Source organism: Sarcophilus harrisii, chromosome 1 (genome assembly GCF_902635505.1).
Source record: "Sarcophilus harrisii chromosome 1, mSarHar1.11, whole genome shotgun sequence".
NCBI lineage: Eukaryota > Metazoa > Chordata > Mammalia > Dasyuromorphia > Dasyuridae > Sarcophilus > Sarcophilus harrisii.
This window is the reverse complement of record NC_045426.1, coordinates 559,241,200-559,266,908: the sequence shown is the minus strand read 5'-3', so window position 1 is coordinate 559,266,908 and position 25,709 is coordinate 559,241,200. Positions and strand designations below refer to the sequence as shown.

General features: G+C 32.8%; 1 protein-coding gene across 5 annotated transcripts in view; it reads left to right on the top strand.

Moving 5' to 3' along the window:
• Positions 1 to 20,076, top strand: part of CDYL (chromodomain Y like) — a 156,826-nt gene extending 136,750 nt beyond the window's left edge. For all 5 annotated transcript variants that reach the window (XM_031946915.1, XM_031946916.1, XM_031946914.1 and 2 more), the window contains 5 exons: positions 1,064 to 1,320; positions 2,786 to 2,958; positions 8,693 to 8,903; positions 18,020 to 18,163; positions 19,780 to 20,076. In XM_031946915.1, the coding sequence (XP_031802775.1) occupies positions 1,064 to 1,320; positions 2,786 to 2,958; positions 8,693 to 8,903; positions 18,020 to 18,163; positions 19,780 to 19,938 (944 nt within the window). In that variant the 3' untranslated portion in view covers positions 19,939 to 20,076. The remainder of the gene's footprint in view (positions 1 to 1,063; positions 1,321 to 2,785; positions 2,959 to 8,692; positions 8,904 to 18,019; positions 18,164 to 19,779) is intronic.
• Positions 20,077 to 25,709: the final 5,633 nt, after the last annotated feature.

Sequence of the window (25,709 nt, the reverse complement as noted above, 5' to 3'; positions counted from 1 at the left end):
TACAATATTGCATTTGTTGTCTGATTTATTTGCTGGTCATTTATTTTTAGTTATTTATATTTATTAGGAAGAATATCTTAAGTAGAGAATGGGAATAAATGATGAGATAATAAACATGGGGGGAAAACCGGGGGGAGGGAGGGAGGGAAATGTTTCTTTTGTTTCTTTTTGTACCTTGTGATAGAGACATTGTAGGTCAGAATTTCTTAAAATTTTTCTTCTTGTGACCCCTTTTCAGCAGAGAAATTTTTACATGGCCTAGTCTTGAATCCTATCTGAGATATTTTTGGCAGTATGTGTGCACACCATGCAAAGTGTGCAGTATTGTGAGTTCAGAACCAAGGCTGTAGTGACATGAAATTCAACACAAACAGGTGCTGCCAGAAACACGTTGGACTCATCATGCATTTGAGTTTTAATAAATTTTGATCTTGGAATCAAACATTTTATTGTTGCCAAATTTTCCATGATCCCACATGAGATCACAACCCTCAGTTTAAAAAGTTTCGTTATAGGGCAGCTAGGTGGTGCAGGGGATAGAGCACCAACCCAGAAGTCAGGAGGACCTAAGTCCAAATCTGGCCTCAGACACTTAAAACACTGCCTAGCTGTGTGATCCTGGGCAAGTCACTTACCTCCAGTTGCCTCAGCCAAAAAAAAAAAGAGCTTTTTTATATTTTCAGATGATGAAATAGATTGATGGAGATTTTGTTACTTGTCACATTTGGGATGGTTTACCTTAGAAGTCCTTTTCCTTTTTAACTTAGGAATCAGTTTTTTTTTTGTTTTTATGCAAATGTATTTTCATATTTCTTTTAATAAAAGGAAAATAATTGAATTTTTTTGTTTTGTCTCCTAGAGCTTTACTATGTTTTCAAGAAAAAATAGGTCTTAAATATTGAAACAGATTTTAAATAATCAAGTTTTAATTTTTAAAAATGTATTAATCTACTTTGAATATTTCGTTTATTCTATTGAGCTTTTAAAAGTAAATTTCCAAATCAGACATGAATCTTAAATGTTGAATATCATTGAATACTTACTAATTTTAAAAACTTTTCAGGTACCTCTGCCCTTATGGATACATTAGCAGCCAATGGAACAACCAATATACAAACGTCTGTTACAGCAGTGACAGCCAGTAAAAGGAGGTTTATTGACGACAGAAGAGACCAGCCTTTTGACAAAAGGCTGCGTTTTAGTGTGAGACAAACTGAAAGTGCTTACAGATACAGAGACATTGTGGTTAGAAAGCAGGATGGCTTCACCCATATCTTATTATCAACAAAATCATCAGAAAATAATTCATTAAACCCAGAGGTGAGTTTTCAATTCTTGAGGTCTAATTTTTCAATCTATTATCCAACACTTCCATCTCTTACCTCTTTGTCCTTCTGAGTCATTGTATCTGAGGGTAGGCAGAAAGGATGAAGTAGTAAGTTTTTTTCATTACTTTTCCATCTTACTCAAGTTTATTTGTGGGATGTAGGGAAGATGTTAAAATACATGAATTTTTGAGATCGTTTATCATGTCTTAGTTATCCAATATTTGGACTTGGTATTTTTTAAAACCGCTTTTAGCTATCATAGCTGCACTTCCCTCTGTGAAGTTCAGGTACAGAACTCCAACAAGATGATTAAAGCTGACCCTTCCTACAAGCTAAATTTAACAAAGATTTTGAAAATTTTGAAATTATGAAAAGATGAAAGTTCATATGTACAATATCTTATACCTTTGGCCCCTCAACTCTGCAGTGAGCAAAGGGAGACATTTTCTCCTCTCTGCACTGGAACCATCTTAGTTTCAGTTTATTTTTCTTTCATTCAAATTATTTTAGACATGTTTTCTGGTTCTATTTCATTTTCAATTTATATAAAATTTTCCCTCTCCTGAATTCTTCATTTTCATCCTTCTCAATTCCAACCTAATAAATTAACATAACACAATTTGTTTAGAATTCTTCTAATCATGTTACTTATTTTGTTGCTAGTTATTTTAGTACAAAAAAGCTACCATGAGTATTTTTGGTGTAGATGGGACCTTTCTGTTTCTGAGCTCCTTTTGGGGGGGATATGTGCCTCATTGTGGGATTTCTAGGTCAAAAACTATAAATAATCCCCATTTTGCCTTTCATCCCTAGAGAATTTTATTGCTTCACTGTTTATTTCATGATAGATACTTGTTAAGCATTTTTAAATAGTTTTCTGCCTTTCTAAAATTAAACTCCTAAGGTAATGAAATTATACCAAATAATTGAATTATTTTGATTCATATCCTTTTCAGTGATTTCATTGAATAGAACTGAAATTGCTTCTGTGCACTGGTTGCATATGCCACCTGCTGACCAAAATATAGAAATGCCAAATGAATATTAAAAATGCATCATCAGCTAAGAGTCGCTCTGAATAATCAGTATACTGCTTTGTGGTTTTTGAGGACTTGATGACTTTTATTTTTTGTGTGTGTGAACATAATTTGACATTTCCCATCACTGTTTGGAAAATGAGAAATTTACAATTATTTAAAAACCCATTTTTAAAAATCTGCATATATTATTAAGCATTTGTAGGAAGTAAAGAAAACTCACTCCCTCTGAGTGAATTCTATGAACTTTTAAAAAATATGTCTCTAATTTAAAGCATCATCCCAACCAGTTTTAATGTGTGTTGACATTTGCAGTTATTTTGTTCATTCTACCTTGTCATCATAATTTTAAAGATCCTTTAATTCTTCTATTAAGGAGACCTATGTTTGATTTCAAGTTTTACTTGATTCTCTTAAAAGGTAATGAAGGAGGTCCAGAGTGCACTGAATACAGCTGCTGCTGATGACAGTAAGCTTGTGCTCCTTAGTGCAGTTGGGAGTGTCTTCTGCTGTGGTCTTGATTTTATTTATTTCATTCGGCGTTTAACAGATGATAGAAAAAGAGAAAGCACTAAGATGGCTGAAGCTATCAGGTATGTGTAATAAGCTGTTTTTTCCTGTAATATGTATTCGGTATTTTCCCTTATTTTATTTTAAAGTATAGTTTCAGAAACAAGCCTTATATATAGAATATGTTACAATTTGTTGCTATCTCTTTATATAAAAACAAACTTGGTAGTTAGAGTAATTTAATTGGCAGAATTATTGATTTCACTAGCATAGTTGAGGTACTTGTCCATACAGCTGATGTTCCTACAAAGTCTATGATTCTGAGAAAGTGCCCATCTTCAAGAATAGCTTATACTCAAGTGTATACTCGAATACAACTTATTTCCCAAAGCTAAGTGAGGAAAAAACTCCTTTTGGAATTGAAAGACTCACTTGGCTCCATTCACAGCTCTTGTCATTTGCTTTGTAGTTATAAGCAGATCATTTATTCTCTAGATCTGAATTTTCTCATGTCAAGTGAAGGACCTTCTAAACAAAGTTCCTTTCTATCTCTGAAATTTATAAATTTACGTATGGCACACAGAAACAATGTTCTCACAAAAAGCTATCATTGTTGAAGTGATGGATTTTTTTCTTTTATACATAAATATAAAAAGTTGCTATTAGGCCCTATAGAAATATTTCTTTAATTCCTATAGCCCCCTCTACTCTTCCCATAAAAAATTAAAAATGACATACTTTGTAATTTGCTTTGTTATTAAAGTATATACTTTTCAAAACCAGCTTAATCACTGTGATTTTGATAGATCATGGATTCATCTGTTATTTTTGCAGATCATTTGTTGTAATAAATAATTTTGAACAGCAAGTAGACCAACACATTAAGTTTTTTTCCCCCACCCCTGTAACTATTTTGAATTATATTTGGTATCAATAAAAGATTCTGTAGTATAGCAGGATTTCTATAAATTACCTAGAATGTTCCTTTTAAAGGAACTACCAACTAAATTCTTAATTTTGTTGGTTTTCCTAGAACCATATAATGATAAAACTTTTCCACAAAGTATTGATTTCGAAAACTTAAGATATTTTATATTGATCACATATACTCTAGAAAACATTATTGAAAATCAGAGATGACAAAATTAATTTGTCATTCTCTAAGAGACTTACTATATTTCTACTCGAATTACATTCTAAGACCAAGTAATTCTCCCTACTGGTTTTGTTTTTTCTTTTTATCCCTATCACATAGCATTTAAAAATATATATTTTTTAATTTCCTCTCCAATTACACGTTAAAAGCCATTTTAAACTTTTTTTTTTAAGTTGTAACAGAAGACATAGATCCCCAAAGAGGTGAAAGCATAAGTTTAAAAAAATTGAAAAACAGATTGCTTTATTATGCATTCAAATTTCATCAATTCTTTGTATGGAAATGGGTAGCATTTTTTATCATGAATCCTTTTCTATATCATTGTAGTGCTTAATAGCTTAAGTCTTTTACAGTTAACAGTATAACTGTGTACAATATTCTTTTGGTTCTACCCTTTTCACTTTGCTTCAGTTTATATATGTCTTTTCTGATTTTGTTGAAATCTAGCCTGTTCAATAATTCTTTTAGCACAATAATATTCCATTATAATAAAAGACCACAACTTGTTTAGCCATTCCCCAAGTGATAGATATCCCCTCAATTTCCAATTTGTTGCCATCACAAAACATGTCTGTTTGTTTTTTTTTTTTTCCTTTTTTATGATCTCTTTGGCTTATCTACATAGTAGTAGTATTGTTGGATCAATAGTCCTTAGTCATAATTCCAAATTGCTCTGCAGAATGGTTGGTTCAATTCACTGATCTAGCAGTGTATTACTATCTCAATTTGCCTGCATCCCTTCCAACATTTGTCATTTTCCTTTACTGTTATATTAGTCAAACTGACAGCTATGAGGTGATACCTAAGAATTATTTTAATTTGCATTCTCTAATCAGAATTGATTTAAGAGCCTTTTTTCACATGATGACTTTAGATGGCTTTGATTTCTTCATCTGAAAACTGCCTTTTCATATTCTTTGATCACATATCAGTTGGCATGACTTATATTATAAATTTGACAGCATGTAGCATTTTACTTGAGACTGAAGTCCATTTTTTTTTTCCTGGTTATAGTCAACATAAGGATTTTTGTTACAGCCTGTATTTTCTGCTGTTTTCCTCCTTGAAAAAATTAAAGGCTTAGGATTTAAGGCTTCACATACCTTTTCTGATAACATTACAGGTCATGTATGAAACTGTCCTTTTCCCTTTTTTTTAAGCTTGGATATAGTTATTCCAGTCCCCTTCTTGGTTTTACTGCCTAGTTGCAGCCCTCTCCATCATGCTGATTTGCTATTGGGGGTTTTATTGACATAAGTTCTGGTAATCTAAAAAACAAGGAAGAGAGGGTTAAATATGAACCTCTCTGGTTGACAAAAAGAATTTTTTTTTTTTTAATAATAAAAGCACCAGAACAAATCTGTCTGTCCATGTTTTTGTAGACTCGTGGTTTGTTTGGTTTTTTTTGGGGGGGGGGGGGGTGTTTTGTTTTATTTTTGCAAAACTAGACTGCCTATTTTAATGAATTTAATGAACTAAATTTTTTTAATGGACTTGAGTCTGACCAGATAAAAGATTTTTTTTTTTTTGCTTCTGTTTAAATCTTAGAAACAGTAATCAGTTACGCTAGACTCACTTGACCTTTCAGCTTGTTCATTTGCATTTAAATTAATTTTATAGTATAATGTTGGATTATAAACACCTAAGGAGGACTGCTATGCTCTGCTATTTTGTTTACTTTCATAGGCTAACATTAGATTTTAATATGAGTACATATTTCTTGAATAGTTAAAGGCAGTATCTGTATCTTTTTAAATCATTTAAAATTTTTTTGGAATAAAAGCTATGAAATATTAAATTTTAAAATTTAAAATTACATAGTCAAGGGCTTTTAAAAATCTGTGACAGTTTGAGCCTTGCGTTTATTTTTTAAGTCTTAGGAAGTATTAGAGGAATTGTCATTAATTTGGAGGGGTTTTTGTGCAGATGAAATACCTTAGAATCAGTGAATTAATGTTAGGTGTACTGCCTTTTGCCTAATTTGAGCTTGCATATATTCAAGCTTCAGAGACTTGATGAAAGGTTCTGTATCCTCTAAAAGTGTATCTTCTGAGCATGAAAGCAGTAGTTTTGATTATGTTCTCATTCAATTGACATCAATCTCATATCCTTCCTATTGAGAGGAATAGTAAAAAAACTTAAGTACCAGGTTCCCACTTCCCAAGTCGTCTTGCATCCAGCAGCAACCTCCTACTGCCAGACTATTTTGACATGATTAGTTTATGTTAAACTAATTGGATTTCTTTGACCGCTATATTTATTTGTGCAATCTTAAGAACACACATGGATGTGGTTGAGCAGTTGGATTTTCTGACTCTAAAAAGAAAGCAGGTATTTCTACTAGTGTTTAGTCATTTTTTCAAAAATAACCACTTGTTTGATATTTGATCTTGGTAGATTGAAATTACCTATAATCTGCCCAGAAACTATATGGTTGTTTTTGATAAGAAAATACAACTCAATTCCAAGAAATTACTTTATCATATTAAAATTCAGATATCTCACAAAAGCAAAGTAGCAATCTTTTTGATTCCTTCCTTATGGATAAAAGAAGAAAAACCCTATTCTAATCATTGTCTGAAGATTTATCTGATGCTTTTAAATTGCAGTACTAATTTTGATATGACCTTATCTTATATAGTCTACAATTTTGGCAGTTGCTGCCTCAAGAGTGCTCAGTAACAGAGCATAGGGAATTTATTTCTGTGTGTCATTGACCCATAATCCTCAAGAGGTTTCAGAACAGAGGTAGCTTAATGAAGGTTGTCTACACTTATCTCAAGAGTCTGTTTAAAAGATTGTCTGATTCTTTATATAATGTGTTCTTTCAAACAATGCCTGAGGCCCTCTCATTTAGGAATTCTTATTGCAGACTCACAATTTAAGTGAGTTTAGTCTCATTGCATAAAAAGGTCCTGAATAACTGAGGTGGAAGTAAAACCTAAGGCTGGCTGAGGCAACTGTGGGATTGCATTGAAAAGAAGCAGTTGAAACCTGAGAGAATTGTGAGATAATAAAATTCAGAGAATGCTTCTCTCCCTTTGTTTTTTCTTAGAATCCTTATGTAGTTTATTTCTGTATCTTAATTTGAGTGCTTCTGCCTAGTTATAGAATCCAGTGTAAAAAGCACTGTTTTATAATTTAATACAGAACTAAATTGGGCTGAAAAGGAATCTTCTTTATTTGGGATATATGTACTTTTCTCTATCCTACTGCTAGATCATACAAAGAAAACCAACTCACTAAATGACTACCAGGTCCTTGCAGTTTTACCTAACTTCTGTTCATCTGCATTATTATATAATCTCCAACCCAAGTTTGAAAATCGAATTTATGGACAATAAAGGGCATAAATTGGTCATGATGTATCAAGAGATAAAATTCTACACGTTTATGTTGATTGAAGTAAATCACCCCTTCCTATCCCCCTTCCCCTTAAAAAAATAATAAAAGATGGCTGAAAATTTAATTTAGAAAGTAAAATTTGAAAATACCAAGTTCATAGTATCTTTGTTTCAGGACTAAAGTTGAGCTGTGGAAAGATCATATATTTTGAGTTGAGGCTAACTAGAGCTTTGAATGGTTAGTTTTACATTCCTGGTAGTTAAAGAAACAAACAAAAGAAAAGTGATTTTTTTCTTTTCCCTATGCAAACCTATTTTGAGGGTGACATATCTCTATTTCCAAATTAGAAAAGGACTGCTGCCTCATTGATTCTCAGTACCCAACCCATAAAAGAGAGAAAAAATCAATAGCTGGTAAGGTTTAAAGGCAGCTAGTTGAATCTAGTTAGATATAGAGCACTGGGCCTGGAGTCAGTAAACCCCCGAGTTCAAATTTAGCCTTAGACATTAGATATGTGATCTGAGGCAAGCTTTTTCCTCATTCCAGGAAAGTTTCTTTGCCAAGAAAATTCCATGGATATTATTAACATTCTGTGGTTCACAGCTTCAAGAAGAGTTGTACTCAACTGAACAACAACTTTATTTTAAATCCTAACTCTTCCATGAAGTGTTTATTGACTTCTGGCTTCAATTCAATTACTATAGCCTTTATTATGCCACTTTATACTGCACTGTTTAGTACAATCTGTATCATACAATGATTTGGTGTTGGCTTAAGTATGGTCTGTGACTTTGTTGTTACCTTTTTAAGAATGTCTTGAGTTTTTATAGTCTGTATACTATCATATCTAGAAATGTAACTATGCTAAACACATGGACCCTAAAGAAATATTTCTTACCACATTTTTTAAAGTCCAAATTAATACATAATATGCTTCAACTTTATTCACCTTCATATTTCCAATGTAAAGTCTGTTGAATTTGCACTTAGGGTTATGGGAGTAAGTATTCAATCTCCCTTTGCCCTAGATTCCACAAATAGAAAGACTGCCACTGAATATCATTGTCGTCATTTTTGTTTTGCTGTCACAAGTTTTATTTTATATTGTACTTTATAGTATTGTAAGCATTTTAACAAACATTAAATAGTGCTGTACCTTAAAAATTTTTTTAATGAAAGATAATAATTTCTATTACTCTATTCATAAAATTAATTATCATTATAGTAGGCTTTTGTTTCTAAAGACAAAACACTGAATAATCTTTTTTTCTTTTTTTTTCCCCTCTCTCTCCTTCCCGTCCCCCCACTCCCTTAAGAAACTTTGTAAATACCTTTATACAGTTTAAGAAGCCCATCATTGTAGCAGTAAATGGCCCTGCCATTGGACTTGGAGCATCCATATTGCCTCTTTGTGATGTAGTTTGGGCTAATGAAAAAGCTTGGTTTCAAACACCATATACTACATTTGGGCAGAGTCCAGATGGATGTTCATCACTTATGTTCCCGAAGATAATGGGACTGGCATCTGTGAGTATCTTTATTGTATTATGCATTATGCAGAGAATGTTCGGCCTGGTAAACTAATTAAAATATAATCTATGAGTTTTATTTGAGCTGTTTAGAAATCCATTTTGTGTTCACTATTAGGTTTTGAGGGGTTTTTTTTGTTTTTTGTTTTGTTTCTGGGTTTTGGGGGTTGTTTGTTTGTTTTTTGGTTTTTTTCATAAATAATGGAAAAATTGATTGAACATTTCTTCATTCCTTTGCTTGCCTGACCCCGTATTGGTACTATGGTTTGCATAACAATATCACTTGTTGAATCAGTTTTACATAAAAAAGACTGACAAAACAGTGTGGGGTTTTTAGAACTTGAGTTACTTTATTTCCATTTAGAGGTTACATTGGTCATATAACTTCCCAAAAGATAAGATTTAAAAAAGAAAGAAAAACACTGGTCAACAATAGAGCTAGAATGTCTAGCATAAATAGAACACCCTGAGGGGGGCTGCAGAAAAAAATACTGATCACAAGAGCTCTTGTTTGAAGATATTCATTATTTTAATGTATAACATATACTTTATTATGGCAGAAAATCACTCATATTGATGACTGAATTCTTGAGAAAAGGGTATTCTAGGTATTCTTTTTATAGTTTAATTTCTTATTAAGGATAGTTAGGATATCCTTAAAAAATAACTTTAATTCATATCTTTTGTTTATTTAGGATAGTTTAAAGACTTACTAGGACACCTTCAGAAAGGTGTCCATCCTGGTTACATTAAAAAATATTAATTTGTGTACCATAACATCACCCTCCGCAAACCCCAGTCATTTCAGATAACTGAGTCATTTGTTGTACATTTTTCTCATTGAGAAATATTCAACAAATATCCCAACCACCCAATTCATTAATCTACTCATTTTATTTATTTATTTATGTGTGTGTTTTGTTTTATTCACACAAACAGATGTTTATAGCCACAATCTTGCCTGTCATTCATAAATAAGCTCCCTTTATGTTCAAGAATTCTGAAATTCCCTTATTCTTCCTTTTGAGGTATTGCCAAGATCTGTTGTTCTCACCTTTACAGTATCTCTTGAATAGACCTCCTTTTCTCTTCTGATATTCTCATCTTTTGAGTTCATGCCCTCAAGCTAGACCATTGCAGTAGCTTGTTGGTAGATCTGCTTTCATCACACCATTCTACATTCAGGCAATAAAGTGATTTTCCTATTGCACATTCTGAATTATGTTATGAGCACTCATACTCTTTGACCCTCACACCCAATGTAACTCCAGCGGCCTCCTCCCATTGTCATTTAAAGCCCTTCATAGCCTACGTCCCCTCCTACTTTTCCACATCTTATGTCTTAATTCCATGTCATATACATTGCACTTCATCTTAGCTCTGGGCACATTCTCTGTCTTTTGTTTCAAATTACTAATTATCTCAGCTTTCATTAAGTTCAAACTTCTACAGGAAATCTATTCTTGTCTTCCAGTTTTGGTACTTTCTCTGTTCATTATTTATTATTAATCCTGTATGTTATTTTCTTTGTATATATTTGTTTGCATGTTATCTTCCCTATTTTATTATTAAGCTTTCTGAAATCAAGGACTGTCTTGTATCTGCAGAACTTATTATATAGTACATATAACTCTTTGACACATAGTAAGTACATAATAAATGTTTATTGATTATAGGTATCACAAATCTGAGCTTACCTTCATATAGGTGAGATTCATAAGAGCCGCAGAGCACCTAAGAAGGGAGGGCATTCAAATAGGGAAGAGAGTCTTAAAGAAATGACATGTGGAATGCAAAATTGAAGAAATAACAATAGGCAAGTTTGGCTGCTAGCATTGAGTACGTGATGAGAAGGGCTGGAGATATCTGAGATTAGCCGATAGTAAACTGAATAGTGTCTTATTTAACCTTGAGGTAATTAATGGGGATATACTGAAACTTCATGAGTAGTAGAGGAGTAAAGATGTCATCACTTACTTTAAGAAAAATTGTTTTGTCAGTTGTGTCTTAAAAATAGGTTGGAGGGAGGTAGAAGTTGGAAACGGATCCAAATCAGTAAGTCTTTTTTTTTTTCCTTTCAAGAAGTGCTGATAGCTTTGAAAACATGGCTACCATGTAAGTGGAGAGAAGAGGGAAACTTTTGCAAGATTTTTAGTTCACTTTTTAGTTAGTACTGTTGCATTTCTTATATCAGACTAATGAACAAGTTAAACTTTTTTGTCTTCTAATTTGAGAAACATTTTTTGAATTGATTTTTTTCTCACTACTGAATGAACTGCAGTCCATTAAAACATTTAGGACTTTCTCACACGAACCACATTTTAACCAGATCTCTTCCATTTGATTCCTAGATAGTTGTTTTTCTTGAACCCAATTACATAATTTGATAGTTATCACCATTAAATTTCATTTTATTTCCTTCAGTCCCCTCCACATAATTTTATTCTTCTCCTCTGTAGTGTGGCTGCTCTCAAAATCTATTCCAGCATATTATAAAGTCTTGTGAATTTTATAATGTTTGAAAGCCACCGAATAACAGAACTCAATTTCCTGAGGATTAATCTGATCAATAAAACAAAATAAAGTGTATTTTATTTATATGTTGGTCTTTTCAATTTTCACACTGATGGAAATGGAAAATTGGGCAGATTGACTTTGAGAAATTAGGAATTTGGTCAAGCTCTTCTAGTAAGCAGTTTAGAATTATAAATAAAATGTCACAAAACCATTTATAAAAATAAATGACATACAAAAATATTTATAGCAACATTTATAGCAATTTATAGCAAATTTATAGCAAAATTTCTTTGAACTGAAGCAGAACAAAGTGAACAGAATCTGAATAATTTACACAAGGACTAGAATAAAGTTTAAAAAAAGATTTCACACAACTTCAGAATTCTGATCATTGTAGTGTGACTAGTTGTGATTGCAGAAAGAAGACCAAGTATGAAATACACTCCTACCTCTTTAGCTAAGAGACAATGATCAAAAAAAGTGAAATGAATAAAATTTATTTTCAGACATAGTGATTATTTTGATTTGTCTTGCTTGACTAGACATTTGTCATAAGGAAAATGGGAGTAGAAAAGAATGTCAGTGAAACAAAAGCTACTCAAAAGAGAACAAGAATAAGTTTAAAGCAGAGACTAGCAAGGAAATTCGGTTTTACTACCATTTTAAATTACACATTTAAAAAAAAAAACTAAAATGAACATTCAAAACTTTTAAAAAGTGCTTTTTTTCCTCCTTCTTGTATGTTTACATGTTCATATTGGTTGATCATAAATTTCTCGACAAGTGATGCACATACTCAGGTTTTCAATATTGTTCATATATTTTAACTTGTCTCTGCGTACTCTAAATTTTACATGAGAAGCTAACGATATATTGTTAAATATGTGTCAAGTTTAAGAGAGTCTCCCAAAGCCTATATTCTATTTAGATCACATAAGTAAATTTTTTTTTTTTTAAATTCTTCCGGGGGAGCGAGGAGGGACTTACATACACACAGTGCTGTGAAATTATCATAATAGACATGAAGCTAATTATGAATGAGAGTCTGATGTGTACAAGCAAATCTTCATCTAATTCTAGCTTGGGTTATAATCAAAGATTAACTGAAATGTAGTTGTTATGAAGGATAATTACTAACAACTTCCATCTAAACCTATTCAAATCAACCATCAAGTTACTGGCTTCAATCACTTTTTCTACAGAACTTTAGCCTTTTAAAAAATAGTTATATAACAATTAGTAGACCAAAAAGCCTAGAGATCCATTTAGTCAACTGGAAAATTTACTTCTGGGGACAAGCAACATAGAAGACTAAGTTATATTGCCTTATAAAACACTGAAAATTAGTAGAAGCAAAAATATTCTGTTGTGGGATCCAACTGAGCCACGTCATTTCAGAAACATTCCTTAATGAATGACATTGAGAGAAGAATGAATAAAGTAACAATTAAATAAATTTTCTTTTCTATAACATTTCATCATTCATTAGGAAGCCACTCAATTTGTTCTTTAAATTTTTGTCCCTGATATACTATGTGAAGAACTTGTATTGATTCTTAGGAAGAATTTGTGAAGAGCAGCTGAGCCTAAGTGAGAGAGAGAGTATTGGAGGGGAAGAGAACCACAATATTGAAAGTATTTGAAAAAAATTTTCTCAGTATTTCAGGTAGCAATCAACAAGAAGGAAACTCATAGGGCTCAAAAACTTTTTTGAGAAAAAAATCAAGTTACTGACCTATATTTCTAATTTTTGTCATTTGTTGAAGGGAAAAAAAATTCATTAGAATTATCATAGATATCCTTGCATTAACTTCCACAAATATATTTTTGTTGTTTTTTACACTGAAAGACAGTAACACTGTCATAATATCTTTATAGTTGTTGATAAAGCAAAGACTATTTTACTGTTTTTTATTATAAATCTTAACTAAACAAAACAGCCTTAAAAAACTTCCTCCATTGAGTCAGTTATGATAAAATCATACAGGATTCAATCAGTCAAACTATGCTAGCATTTATTAAGCACCTACTATGTACTGGGGCATTAATAGCATATAAACAAAATGCCATCCATGAATACAAAGGAATATTCATATGCTATAAGAAACGATGAATATGGTACATATAGAGTAACATTTAAACATTTACATGGAGATGATGCAAAATGAAATAAGTATAGAAAGTAATCCCAATAAACCAGTGACTATAGCCTAAGTGGAAAGATAATTTAAAATAAAAGGAAATTTTCAAGAACAAGTCTGGCTTCAAAAAAGAAATATAGGCTAATATCCCCTGCTTCCTCTTTGCTTCTTTACAGATGTAGAATAGTGCACTTATTTTCAGATTTTATTGATCAGTTTTGTTATTTGTTATATGAGCTGATTTTCTGAGAGGGCATTTTGGGAGAAATTTGGGTAATATAAATAAACAAAAGAAGGATCAACTACTACATAGAGATGATAGGATGATAAGGGAACTTATGAAATCACTAATAGAATAGTCTAAACAGGGCTCAGGAGAAAGCATTTGCTGATAGATACCCAGTTTCCAAGTGTTATCTAGATGAAGATCTAGTAAAGAGGAAAGACTATCAGATATATTTCAGAATCCCTATAAAAATTCCTTCGCAAAGGCAACTCTTTTTTTTTTTTTTAATTTAATAACCTTTTATTTACAGGTTATATGCATGGGTAACTTTACAGCATTAATAATTGCCAAACCTCTTGTTCCAATTTTTCACCTCTTACCCCCCACCCCCTCCCCCAGATGGCAGGATGACCAGTAGATGTTAAATATATTAAAATATAAATTAGATACACAATAAGTATATATGACCAATATGTTATTTTGCTGTACAAAAAGAATCAGACTCTGAAATATTGTACAATTAACTTGTGAAGGAAATCAAAAATGCAGGTGGGCATAAATATAGGGATTGGGAACTCAATGTAATGGTTGTTAGTCATCTCCCAGAGTTCTTTCTCTGGGCGTAGCTGGTTCAGTTCATTACTGCTCCATTGGAAAGGATTTGGTTGATCTCCTTGCTGAGGATGGCCAGGTCCATCAGAACTGGTCATCATATAGTATTGTTGTTGAAATATATAATGATCTCCTGGTCCTGCTCATTTCACTCAGCATCAGTTCATGGAAGTCTCTCCAGGCCTTCTGAAATCATCCTGTTGGTCATTTCTTACAGAACAGTAATATTCCATAATATTCATATACCACAATTTATTCAGTCATTCTCCAACTGATGGGCATCCACTCAGTTTCCAGCTTCTAGCCACTACAAACAGGGCTGCCACAAACATTCGTGCACATACAGGTCCCTTTCCCTTCTTTAATATCTCTTTGGGATATAAGCCCAGTAGTAACACTGCTGGATCAAAGGGTATGCACAATTTGATAACTTTTGAGCATAGTTCCAAACTACTTTCCAGAATGGTTGGATCTGCTCACAACTCCACCAACAATGCATCAATGTCCCAGTTTTCCCACATCCCTCCAACAATCATCATTATTTTTCCTGTCATCTTAGCCAATCTGACAGGTGTGTAGTGGTATCTTAGAGTTGTCTTAATTTGCATTTCTCTGATTAATAATGACTTGGAACATCTTTTCATATGACTAGAAATAGTTTCAATTTCTTCATCTGGGAATTGTCTGTTCATATCCTTTGACCATTTATCAATTGGAGAATGGCTTGATTTTTTATAAATTTGAATTAATTCTCTATATATTTTGGATATGAGGCCGCAAAGGCAACTCTCAAAGAAGCCTTTAAGGTAAATTCATGCTCACCTAATTTGTTCATCAATTCTCATGCAGGATGCCTTACATTAGGTCTAAATTGAAGATTTTTCTAGACACAATAAAGCATCCCTCACCTATTTATCTACCCCCTGGCCCACTCTCTCTCACAAAATTGTCCTATTTGGAGATGACATGATCCTAATTACCTTGAGCTCCACAGCTTTATAAGGCTATTTCAGTGAGATGTATGGTGCCTCTGAAGAGAATGGTTTGATAATACATAGACTTAAAACAAAATAAATGGAAAATAGCAACAGATTTTTGTTTTTAAATGATTTGTGATTGAAAGTCTTAGGATTCTTTGGTGACCTTTTAGGGCAATAGAGATGCATATAGTAGGAAACCAGTAGGTTCCAGCATATTTCCAATGGACTGTAGGTAAAAGGTGTTAATAAAAAATAAGAAATAAATTATATTCCATAAAGGAGATAGAGTGCTCATGTAGGAAGTGTAGACTATTATCAGATGGACAGTCCAAATGCAGCACTGGCATTTACATAAAATAAAAAGATGAAAGTTTCTAGCTGATTAGTTTAGGTTGTCCTCAAAAGATACTCTAGGAGTGCATGGACACAATCTCACAGGAACAGATAAGTTCCTTAAGTATAAGAACTTAAGATAAGTTCTCAAGTATTCTTAGAAAAGAATATTCATCAATAAATTCATGTATCCATTGATGTATTCAGACTTGTAGCTACCATTACTGTTAGTCAAGTAGTGTGCTTGTCCACTAAATATACAACAAAAAGAATAAAACATCTCTTTTCCTCAAGGAACATATATTGTAACTGGAGAAGAGGAGAAAGTAGCAACTTTTAGGACTCGGGAAAGGCTTCTTATAGAAAGTAGTGCTTACGCTGAGCCTTGAAGGAAATTTGGGTTCCTTAGAGGTAGAATTGAAGTGCCATTGGGTCTAGCTGATAAAATGGGAATTGTCATAGCAAGAAAGGCCAATATGGAGGGGACTAACAAAATCTGGAAAACTTAGTTGTTTCCATGTTAGGAATAGCATTAAAGGTCCAGTGGTAGGGTGTTTGTCCTAGATGTGAGAGTAAACCAGTGCTGCATATGCAAGAGAGTATTAGCATGGTCCATTTTGAAAAATATCAAGCAATTGTGTGGAGAATATAATTATCCTTTCCACATTATAGGTTAGGGCCACAGGGCCCTTGTGATCTGGACAATTCCTGTAAAATGATTTGCTACCCTTCCCCCCATTTCCTTCATACTAGAGAAGTCTGAATTATTATGCTGTTATTATGTGATTAAAAGATATGGTGGGGGGGTGTATAAATGCATGTCTTGAGTTTGTAAACTTGAATCAGGAAGAACATATTAATAAGCGTTTGCAGTAGACTAAGCTAAAGGTACTTGGAGCCTGCTATCTTCTTTTTTCAGATATCACGGATTATTGTAATTACTAAATTGTTTTTAACTGCTATAATGTACCACGGAAGCAAGTACAGGCCAAATTACACAATATGAATGCAACAATATATTATAGTGTTGCCATGTGGGAGAAAACTTACTTAAAAATTGTTTTGGTGTACTCGTAATCTCCTTCCATGTAGCCATCCATGAGTCCATCTTTTCTGCGATCCAAATTCAAGAAAATATTTCAGTTGTAAATTATATATATATATATATATATATATGTCATACTTAGCAATAGAATAACTAAGGAAAACACTTGGCACTTTTCATAAAAACAATGAATCTTTTTTATAGGAAATTTGCTCATTTAAGGTCCTGATAATCATGTTTTTAAAAGTTTCAGCTGCTAATTTTTAACATTTTTTTTTTTTCATCTGGTCCCCCTTTGCTCTGTGGTAAAGCCTATGGATTCCTTGTCAGTTTAATACTTTCCAATATATAAGCCTAAGATTTCAAAGGAAACCAGTTATCCAAAGAAAACTTTTGTCCAGTTCACCAAACATTATTTCAGAAACTTAGCATTAGATGCAGTATAGTGTTAACCATAGAACAACAACAACAGAAAACCTACTAAATATAAAATAAATCATCTGGTTTTTAGGTGGTCTTTTGTTTTTATGTTAGGTTAAAGGGTTTGTTACCTTGATTTTTTATATATTTAGCTAACAGGTTCCATTTTATTGAGTTATTCTTTAATGTCACCTGTGATGAGAGATCAATTCAAAAGGGACTTTGAAGATAGGTATTTGCTTTGTTCTTTATTTAAATGGTTCAGAAAAAATTTAAACGTAACATTTTGCTGTTCACATTTTGTAGATTTAGAGATTGTGATCAGTTCATTGAGAAGAACACTACCACAACCACATACTTGTGGTGATACCTTGCAACAAAAGAGGAGATCCTCTGAGCTGTGTAATTAGAAGAAAGAGAAACAGCTTCTTTTAGTTCTGAAAATAGTCACACTTTTCATTAACTGTGATCTTAATGAAATGTGCCAAGTTTTCAAATGAAAAGCAAATCAATTTTTGAAACATTGCCTAGTTAAAAGTATTATTTCTTGTCAGAAGAAACTTTTTTATATACTAGATCATTAATTTAATGTATTTCAACTGTTTATTCATTACTTGTTTTATAAATGATTTGGTTTTGTACTTGGTAAAGTAATTCTCGTAATGGCTATTTGGATCAGATGCTAGAAAATGTCACCCCAAGAATTTATATAAAGGGCAAACATTTTCTTAAAATTCATCTTTGGTTTGGATTTTCTGAGGGGTGTATATTTTAGTTTGAATCATTCCCATCCAGTCCTCCATTTCATTTCATATCAGACCTAACTTTTCTTTCCCTTAGGCAAATGAAATGTTATTCAGTGGAAGGAAGTTGACTGCGCAAGAGGCTTGTGCCAAAGGACTGGTCTCTCAAGTGTTTTGGCCGGGGACATTCACACAGGAAGTAATGGTTCGAATTAAGGAACTTGTCACATGTAATTCAGTTGTAAGTTTGTTTTCTTACATATGATATTTTATTCTTAGGACTTAAGGCATGTTCCTTAAAAGAGCTGAGAACCCTATTTCAAAAACTTGAATTAATTAACAGTTCCAAACACTAGGTTTTCTAAACAAGGGAAGGAGTACTTTCAATAAATATGCCATCATTTTTACTTTTTTTTATATATAGCACTTTTCTATTACAAATCTCACCCATTGATGCCTTATATATATATATTATGAGTCTGGTTGCCAAAAGTTATTCTCTCAACTGGTGACTGCAAGATTATTAATTTTTTGGTCACAGCAATTCTCAAAGACCATCTGTTAATTCTTAAAAGGGTAGTGATCTGTGTCCATGAAAATTATATTCATATTGAAGTGCTTTAAAGTAATTAAACAAAACAACACTTGCATTCAAATTTAAAACTAGAATAGAAGTCAACCAAGAACTGACACCTTCTAGTCTTTTGTTCTAATTAGTATTTCTGTCCTAATTTCAGTATAAAATTTCCTCTTGTCATTTGAGGAAGAGGCAGGAACCTTAAAATTTGTTGTGAAAATGGAAACCAGCATAGGGACAATTAAAAAAAAAAAAAAAAAAGCTTTTCTCACGAATCCTCATAGATATATTTCTGGTTTGAAGAATTTTTTAAAAATTGACTCATTTTCCAGATGAAGAAATAAAGTATAAAATGAATAAGCAACAGAATCTGTAATAATATCTAATCTTTGTTAGCAGTTTACTATTTGACTCAAACTCTAAAGTATCCAATAGTTGATACCTTTGTATATAAGTTATTGTCACATCTATTATTTTAAAATCATTTTCCCAAATGAGAATGCCCTAAACTATCTTCAAGTATAAGAATGTTGCACAAACACTCATAATTCAAAATTTTCTGTTTCTGTTTCTTACAGTTGATCTTCTTATAAAATTTCAAATTATGCTAAATCACACTCATTCATTCTTTTAACTTTAAAATGAGTTATAACCAAAAAGCAAAATAAAATTATTTTTCCCTACGTCTAGACATTTGTATCATATAATCACTGAAAAAAAATTGAATTATCAATACCCCTTCTTAAGACAAATGAAAATCCATCCTATTTCTAAAGACCATGAAAGTGTTTTGATTTAGGAGACACTCAGTCAACACATATTCGGAGTTTTCATCACTTGAAGTGATTAGTACAAAATTAGTTCAAAGGATTAGGACACTTAATTTCATGATACATTATTCAGTGAGCTGGACATAAGTGATGCTATTCAGAATTTACAAGGTTTTCTTTCAGCCAAGAACAACCATAGCATTATATTTGAGATTTGTATTCAATGTATAGTGGCAATATAATCAGAATCATACTGGGAACCTAAAACTGTTTTTTCATAGTTTGATAGCTATCTTAAAATTAGTTGTAATATAAAAATATGAAATATTCTGTTTTGACATTTGTCTGCATACATTATGAGGAATTTTCTAGGTACTTTGGTGACCAGATGATCTTCCTTCTTTTTATTACTTAGTATTTTGTCATATTTTGTCCATGTCAGTTCAGGAAGTTGAACAGTGATGTACTTGTTGTTGCCCATTACTCATAGAATGTTATTCTTTGACCTAGGTACTTGAAGAATCCAAAGCTTTAGTACGGAGTATCATGAAGGTGGATTTAGAACAAGCAAATGAAAAGGAATGTGATGTTTTGAAGAAAATCTGGGGTTCTGCCCAAGGAATGGACTCTATGTTGAAATACTTACAAAGGAAAATTGATGAATTTTGATTGGCAAAAATGACACTGGAACTGTGTTTAGTGGGACATCAGTGGCTCTGAGATGCCATCACTCATTTAAAATCCAGAAACAAGTTTACTCATAGCTTAAAAAAAAAAAGGCTTGCAAATAAGACTGGAAAAAGTCAAGCTTTTACCATCAAGGAGTGTTTTAAAGTACTGTATCCTTTAAAAGAAAAAGGGGCAAACAAAGCTCCTTTATCCCAATATAATTATTTTATATGAAATAAGTGTACACACACAAACTGAAAAGTTAAAATGTTGAGCACCAGACAGTTCTTTGAATCTCTTAATTTTTTGTTGTCTTGGGCTAGTACTGTATAACAAAGAAAGGATTGAATGGTGTTTGTTGTTTTCTGGGTGGCAGGAAAAATCTAGAATAATGTTTGTTTTCCGCATTTTTTTTCTCCTAGAATACAGCATCAAAACGGGTATGAGCCAGCCTCCCCCCACCTCCTTATACTTCCCCTCCTCATTTGCCCACTCACTAAGTAAGATCAGAGATGTTGGCTGAATGTCTCCAAGAAGGTGCAAATTTACCTCAGAGGATGGAATTTGTAAATCAAAACAGGTTTTCGGCTTTAGTTTATACCCCTCCAATGAGAAGTTAAATGATGAACATATCTCCAGAACTAAATGTGTGCTCAGGATATATACTCAGTAAGCCCTTTTTTGAAGACATGTCCAATTCTTACCCAGTTAGCATGAAGAAACCACTGTCTCTAGAAGAAAGCTTGTTTTGCAGTATTAGTGAATCACTGAATATCTTATGTATGGATATCTAAGTTATAAGTTAGTCTTAGTGGGTTTTAAAAGTAATTACTTTTCCTGACTTTTTTGAAGAATAACTACATAAGTGCTTCTTGTTACTGGGTGAGAATACTACTTTATATACAGTTTTGTTTTTCTATTTGCAGTTTTAATTGATGTATTACACCAAAAACAAAAACAAAAAAAACACCATTTTATGTTCATAAAGTGTAATTTCTAGGTTCACTTAGAATATATTTTATTTAATAAGTTAAAATTCTTTTGGCACACTATTAAATACAGAAACTCCTTTCAAAAAACTACCTTATATTAGACATGTAATGCTTTTTATGTATACACTATATACTGTATACAGTATGGTGTACAAGAGTGCCCTGTGTAAATAGACATATTTTGCATTCCTTTCAGGAGTGGTTACTGATTCCTGACTACAGATGCCTATTATTAGTTGGGCATCTGTGCTTGCAACGTATTGAATGTATGAAGAATGAAATAAAATCAAATCTTATTTTTGTACAGTTTTGAAGTTTGTACTTGGAACTGACCACCTCCCCTTCCTTGTGGAGAGCTGTACAGTGTGTAAATCTGCCTTTACCTTGGATTGGTACAGTATTTTTGCATCTGTGGGACCTACTTTTTTTGTTCAGTAGTTGAACTATATATAAACTGTACAATCTGTAAAGTTTTTATAGAATAAATATTCAGCTGTGAAAACTGGTTAAAATAAAACTAATATTTCTTAACACATTCTAAATTTCTCTGCTATTGTCCAGTTTTTTTGTTTTGTTTTGTTTTGTTTGAGGGGGGGTGTTGAATTTTATCTTTAAAGAGTTCTCTGATCAGTTTTTAATCCTTTTAGAAGCTTTTTTAGCAGTTGGATTTTAGAAGGAGCTAGAATATCTTTGGATTTAAGTATCTTTTTATAGCATAGATCTTTGGATCTATGAGTATCTAAGAAATTAAAGAAATTAGTAAAGGAACTTCAATAGCCTACTGTAAAGATTTTCTTTGAAACCCAGTTTGTTTGGGTTTGGTTTTGGGGGGGGGGGGAGATAATTCCCTTTTAGTGTCAAATAGAATGTCCTTGACTTCATTTTGAGTGGTATTAAAGTTTTCTTAAATTGCAATAATGATCATTAAATTATGGTTCAATATTTCTGGCATCCTTCACTATAATGTCTTTTTTTCTTCCTCTCTAGTTCTGTCTATATTATTTGAATGACATTTTAGAAATGTGAGGAAAGAATCTTGATCAAAAAAAGGTATAAAGAAAAAAGCTAGAAATAATTTCTAAAAGAATAACAACAATGAAAGTGTTTTTAAGTTCAAAATATTAAAGAAATAAGAAAATAGTTATGCAAATATACCATTACCTTCCTAAACCTTGATTAAGCTTCATAGTAAAGGCTACAGGACTAAGAGGAAAATATAATTATTACTGAGAAATTTTCCAGTTTTGTATGTATCATTTGTCACTCCTCTTCCTTTTCTTTTGCCCCCAAACTTCCAATTATTCAATATGCAATGCTTTTATCCCTTAGGTATGGTAAGATTTTTTTTTTCCTTCTTGTGACTGCATTTATCTATGTTTTCTTTGTTTCATGCACATTTCCATACATTAGCATAATAATTAGCTAGAAGTTTAGGCAGTTTTCTACTGAAATCATCAAATATATATTCAGTTATTAGATATACAGTTTTTAATATTGGTGGTAGGTCTTCCAGGTAATTTAACTGCCTGCCTCCATTCTTCATCAGCTGTTTTTTTGTTTTGTCAGTCCATCATTACCAAAATTTCTCAGCCCCCTTTGGGGTTGACTTTTCATCTAATCCTCACTTAACTCCAAGAAGCTTTAGCATGTGCAGTAACTCACCCCAGTGCCTTGGCAGACAGGTTTCAGCCTTGCTGTCCATTCCATGCAGGCATATGAAGCAGGGTCTGTGAAGCTCTTACAGCTTGGGCACTCAGGGAAGATGCCAAGTCATCCACTGCGTCCTAAGCCAGGCATCTTGTTTTGCTGCTCAACTTCAGTGACTGGAAGAGACAATGAGACTGATAGACTGTGTAACTGCTCCTCACATCCAGTTCACTTACAAGACATTTTGTGATGTTATTGGTCCTCTAAAACAATAAACAACACATCATTCTCTGCTAGGAATCACTGACATGATCAGGTTCTTGCAATTACTGTCCCTGTATGGCCTTTTGTCTCAGGGTTCAATTTTTTTCAACTCTTAGAAGCAGTCTTTTATGTTTGAGAGGTAACATGATGTTTAACTGAAAGAAATATGTAGTCCCAAGCCTGCTATTATGTGATCTTGAGAAAGAAACTTCCACAATCTTCAGTTTCTTCATTTGTAAAATGAAAGGGTTAAACTAACTCATCTCTAAGGCTCTTCAAAGTTTAACAAAAAATGACATTTGTACTAGATGTTTTGTTTGCTTTCTAATATTCCACAGAGAGAAAGGTAGGGCTGGAGCAGGAATGGGGTATAGATACTGTTTTAAAGTGAGATTACAAGTAATAGTTATGTAAATTAGGAAGGTATTTGGAAAGCAATACAATTGAGAACTTCAAAATTATTATCTATCTTTTCCCTTACTCTTTCTAAACTAGAAAAAAATGTTCCAGGGAGAAAAGGGAAGTAAACTGAAGCCCCAGATACTTAGCAGAGTCTTAGCCTGAAATCAAAATCTATCTTGGCTAGTTGTTAATGCTTACTCCAGCGTAAAATCCCTCACTTTTTATTAGTGCTACTATGAAACGATTTTGCTCATGATATTTACTGAATTGTTTTTCTTCCTTCTGACTACTAGCATTAACAGGTATCACAATTGCATTCCTCTCAAGGAAGCATTTGGCTTAGCACTCAGCAGAAATGTAACCTGCCTACCAATTTAATTTGACAAAGCTAGAGCCAATATTTTCTTGTTAGTAATAGAAATTGGCATGATTTTGTACTGTAAGTTACAGAGAAAACAGATTTTTTTAAAAAAACAAGTCCTTTTTGAGGACGTTCTCTTTATCAAGGGGCTGATTACCTTTAAGCATTAATTTAACTGTTGGTCTATTTAATGTCTTAACAGTCAATGTTGCTATGAGAACTGAACCATATCTGATCTTTCTAGATCTTTCAAGAAATGAAACTGGAGCACAAAGTTGCAGGCAAGTGATAGAATGACTCATGTCCTGTGAAGAAGTATTTGGTTTCATCACATACCTACATTATTTGGTTGTCTCACCAAGATGTGCTCAAATTGAGGATAAAGATACCGTCACAAAAGATCATAGAACTAGAAAATGTATTGGGATTCATTGAGAAATATATGTGTATAAGACAGACAAAATAAGGCAACCTTCTCGGGAGAAAATCAGTAGCTGCAGAAACCAGAAAAGGCCTCCTGAAATGGATCTTTAAGAAAGGAAATGGTTTTGGAATTCAGGAATTAGGTCATCAACCTAGCATAGACATGCTAGGATAGCAATGTGGAACTTCATTTGGACAGTTGCTGAAACCTGTTTCCTGACTTGCCATGATAATGTCATCCTTTAAAAGGTGGAGGAACCAACAAGAGGAAATTGTATTTATCCTTTGGTATTGGCCAGGATATTGGTGGTTTCTGGGAAGAAAATGATAGAAGACTTAGGGGAATACAGTTAAAGGGAAGAAGACTATGTAGTAACTAATGAAACAGGTATGGTTCATTCTATGGAGTGTCGTCTAAATCTCAGAAGGAACTGAGACTGTTGAGCAATGCTAAGAAAAAAGTTTCCAGAAGCTAAAAGTTTGGGAAGAGGGATGGTGAGAGAGATGAGAAACAATGTTAAGGAAAAGATTTTCAAAAGGAGGGAGTAGATCGGATTTGGCAATGATAATTGACGATAAATACAAGACTAGTCAGTTTTTATTTTGCTTTACATGCCAAGAATAATGCATCTTTGGACAATGTGTGTTAGAACTTCAAAGCCATTATTCTAGTTTGGAGATTAGTTCCCAGACCTAGTTTCTCCTTCCTCTGTTGGTGGCATTCCTGTTCCCCTGAGAAAGTGTGAACAGCCACTTGTTTGTACAGACTTTTGTTCAGATACATATAATCAAAATTCCTTCCTTCGAAAGGAAAACATTTCTCCCTATTCATTTGACACATAAGTATTATAAACATAAAACAAGCATGCAGTTTGTAGAAAGAATTGAAGACCCGTACCTAAAATACCGCTTATATACAATCGTGTGACTTTGAGCAAGTAAATTCTTGAATTCCTCTGCCTCCATGGACAATACAATACCAGACCATTCTTTCTGTTCTTCACTATCTCTGTCTGTCCAGGTTCATTTACTGTTTCCATGACATCCAGCTCATCTGCTGTCCCCTTCTTTTCCTATCAGTCTTGAATCAGGCTCTTTTCCAATGAGTCCAGTCTTCTCATTATGTGGTCAAAGTATTTCAAAGTATCTTGAGCTTCTTCTAGTAGTAGTAGATCTTTTTTAAGTATTGACTGATTAGATCTCCCTACTATGCAAGGGATTTTCAAAAGTCTTTATAGTACTACATTTCAAAAGCATTGATTCTGTAGTGATCAACTTTCCTTTTAGGCTTACTCTCAAAGTCATACATTACTACTTAGGGGAAGTGATCTTTGAGCCCAAGAAGATAAAATCTGACACTACTTCCATTTCTAATTCTTCTGTTTCTCAGGAAGTAATGAGTTCGGTTGCCTTTAATTTTTTAAATTTAAAACAGTTTTATCAAGAGGTTTCTTGATTCTCCTCTTTCTGTCATTAGAGTTGTTATCTGCATATCTAAGATTGTTGATATTTCTCCCAGCAATCTTAATTCCAGCATTTGATTCATCTAGCCTATATATATGTTAATTAAATAAGGTGACAATATACAGCCTTGTACTTTATTTTCAATCTCAGATCAATCACATGTTTCATGTTTGACCCTGTACAGTTTCCTCAGGAAACAAATAAGATGATTTAGCACT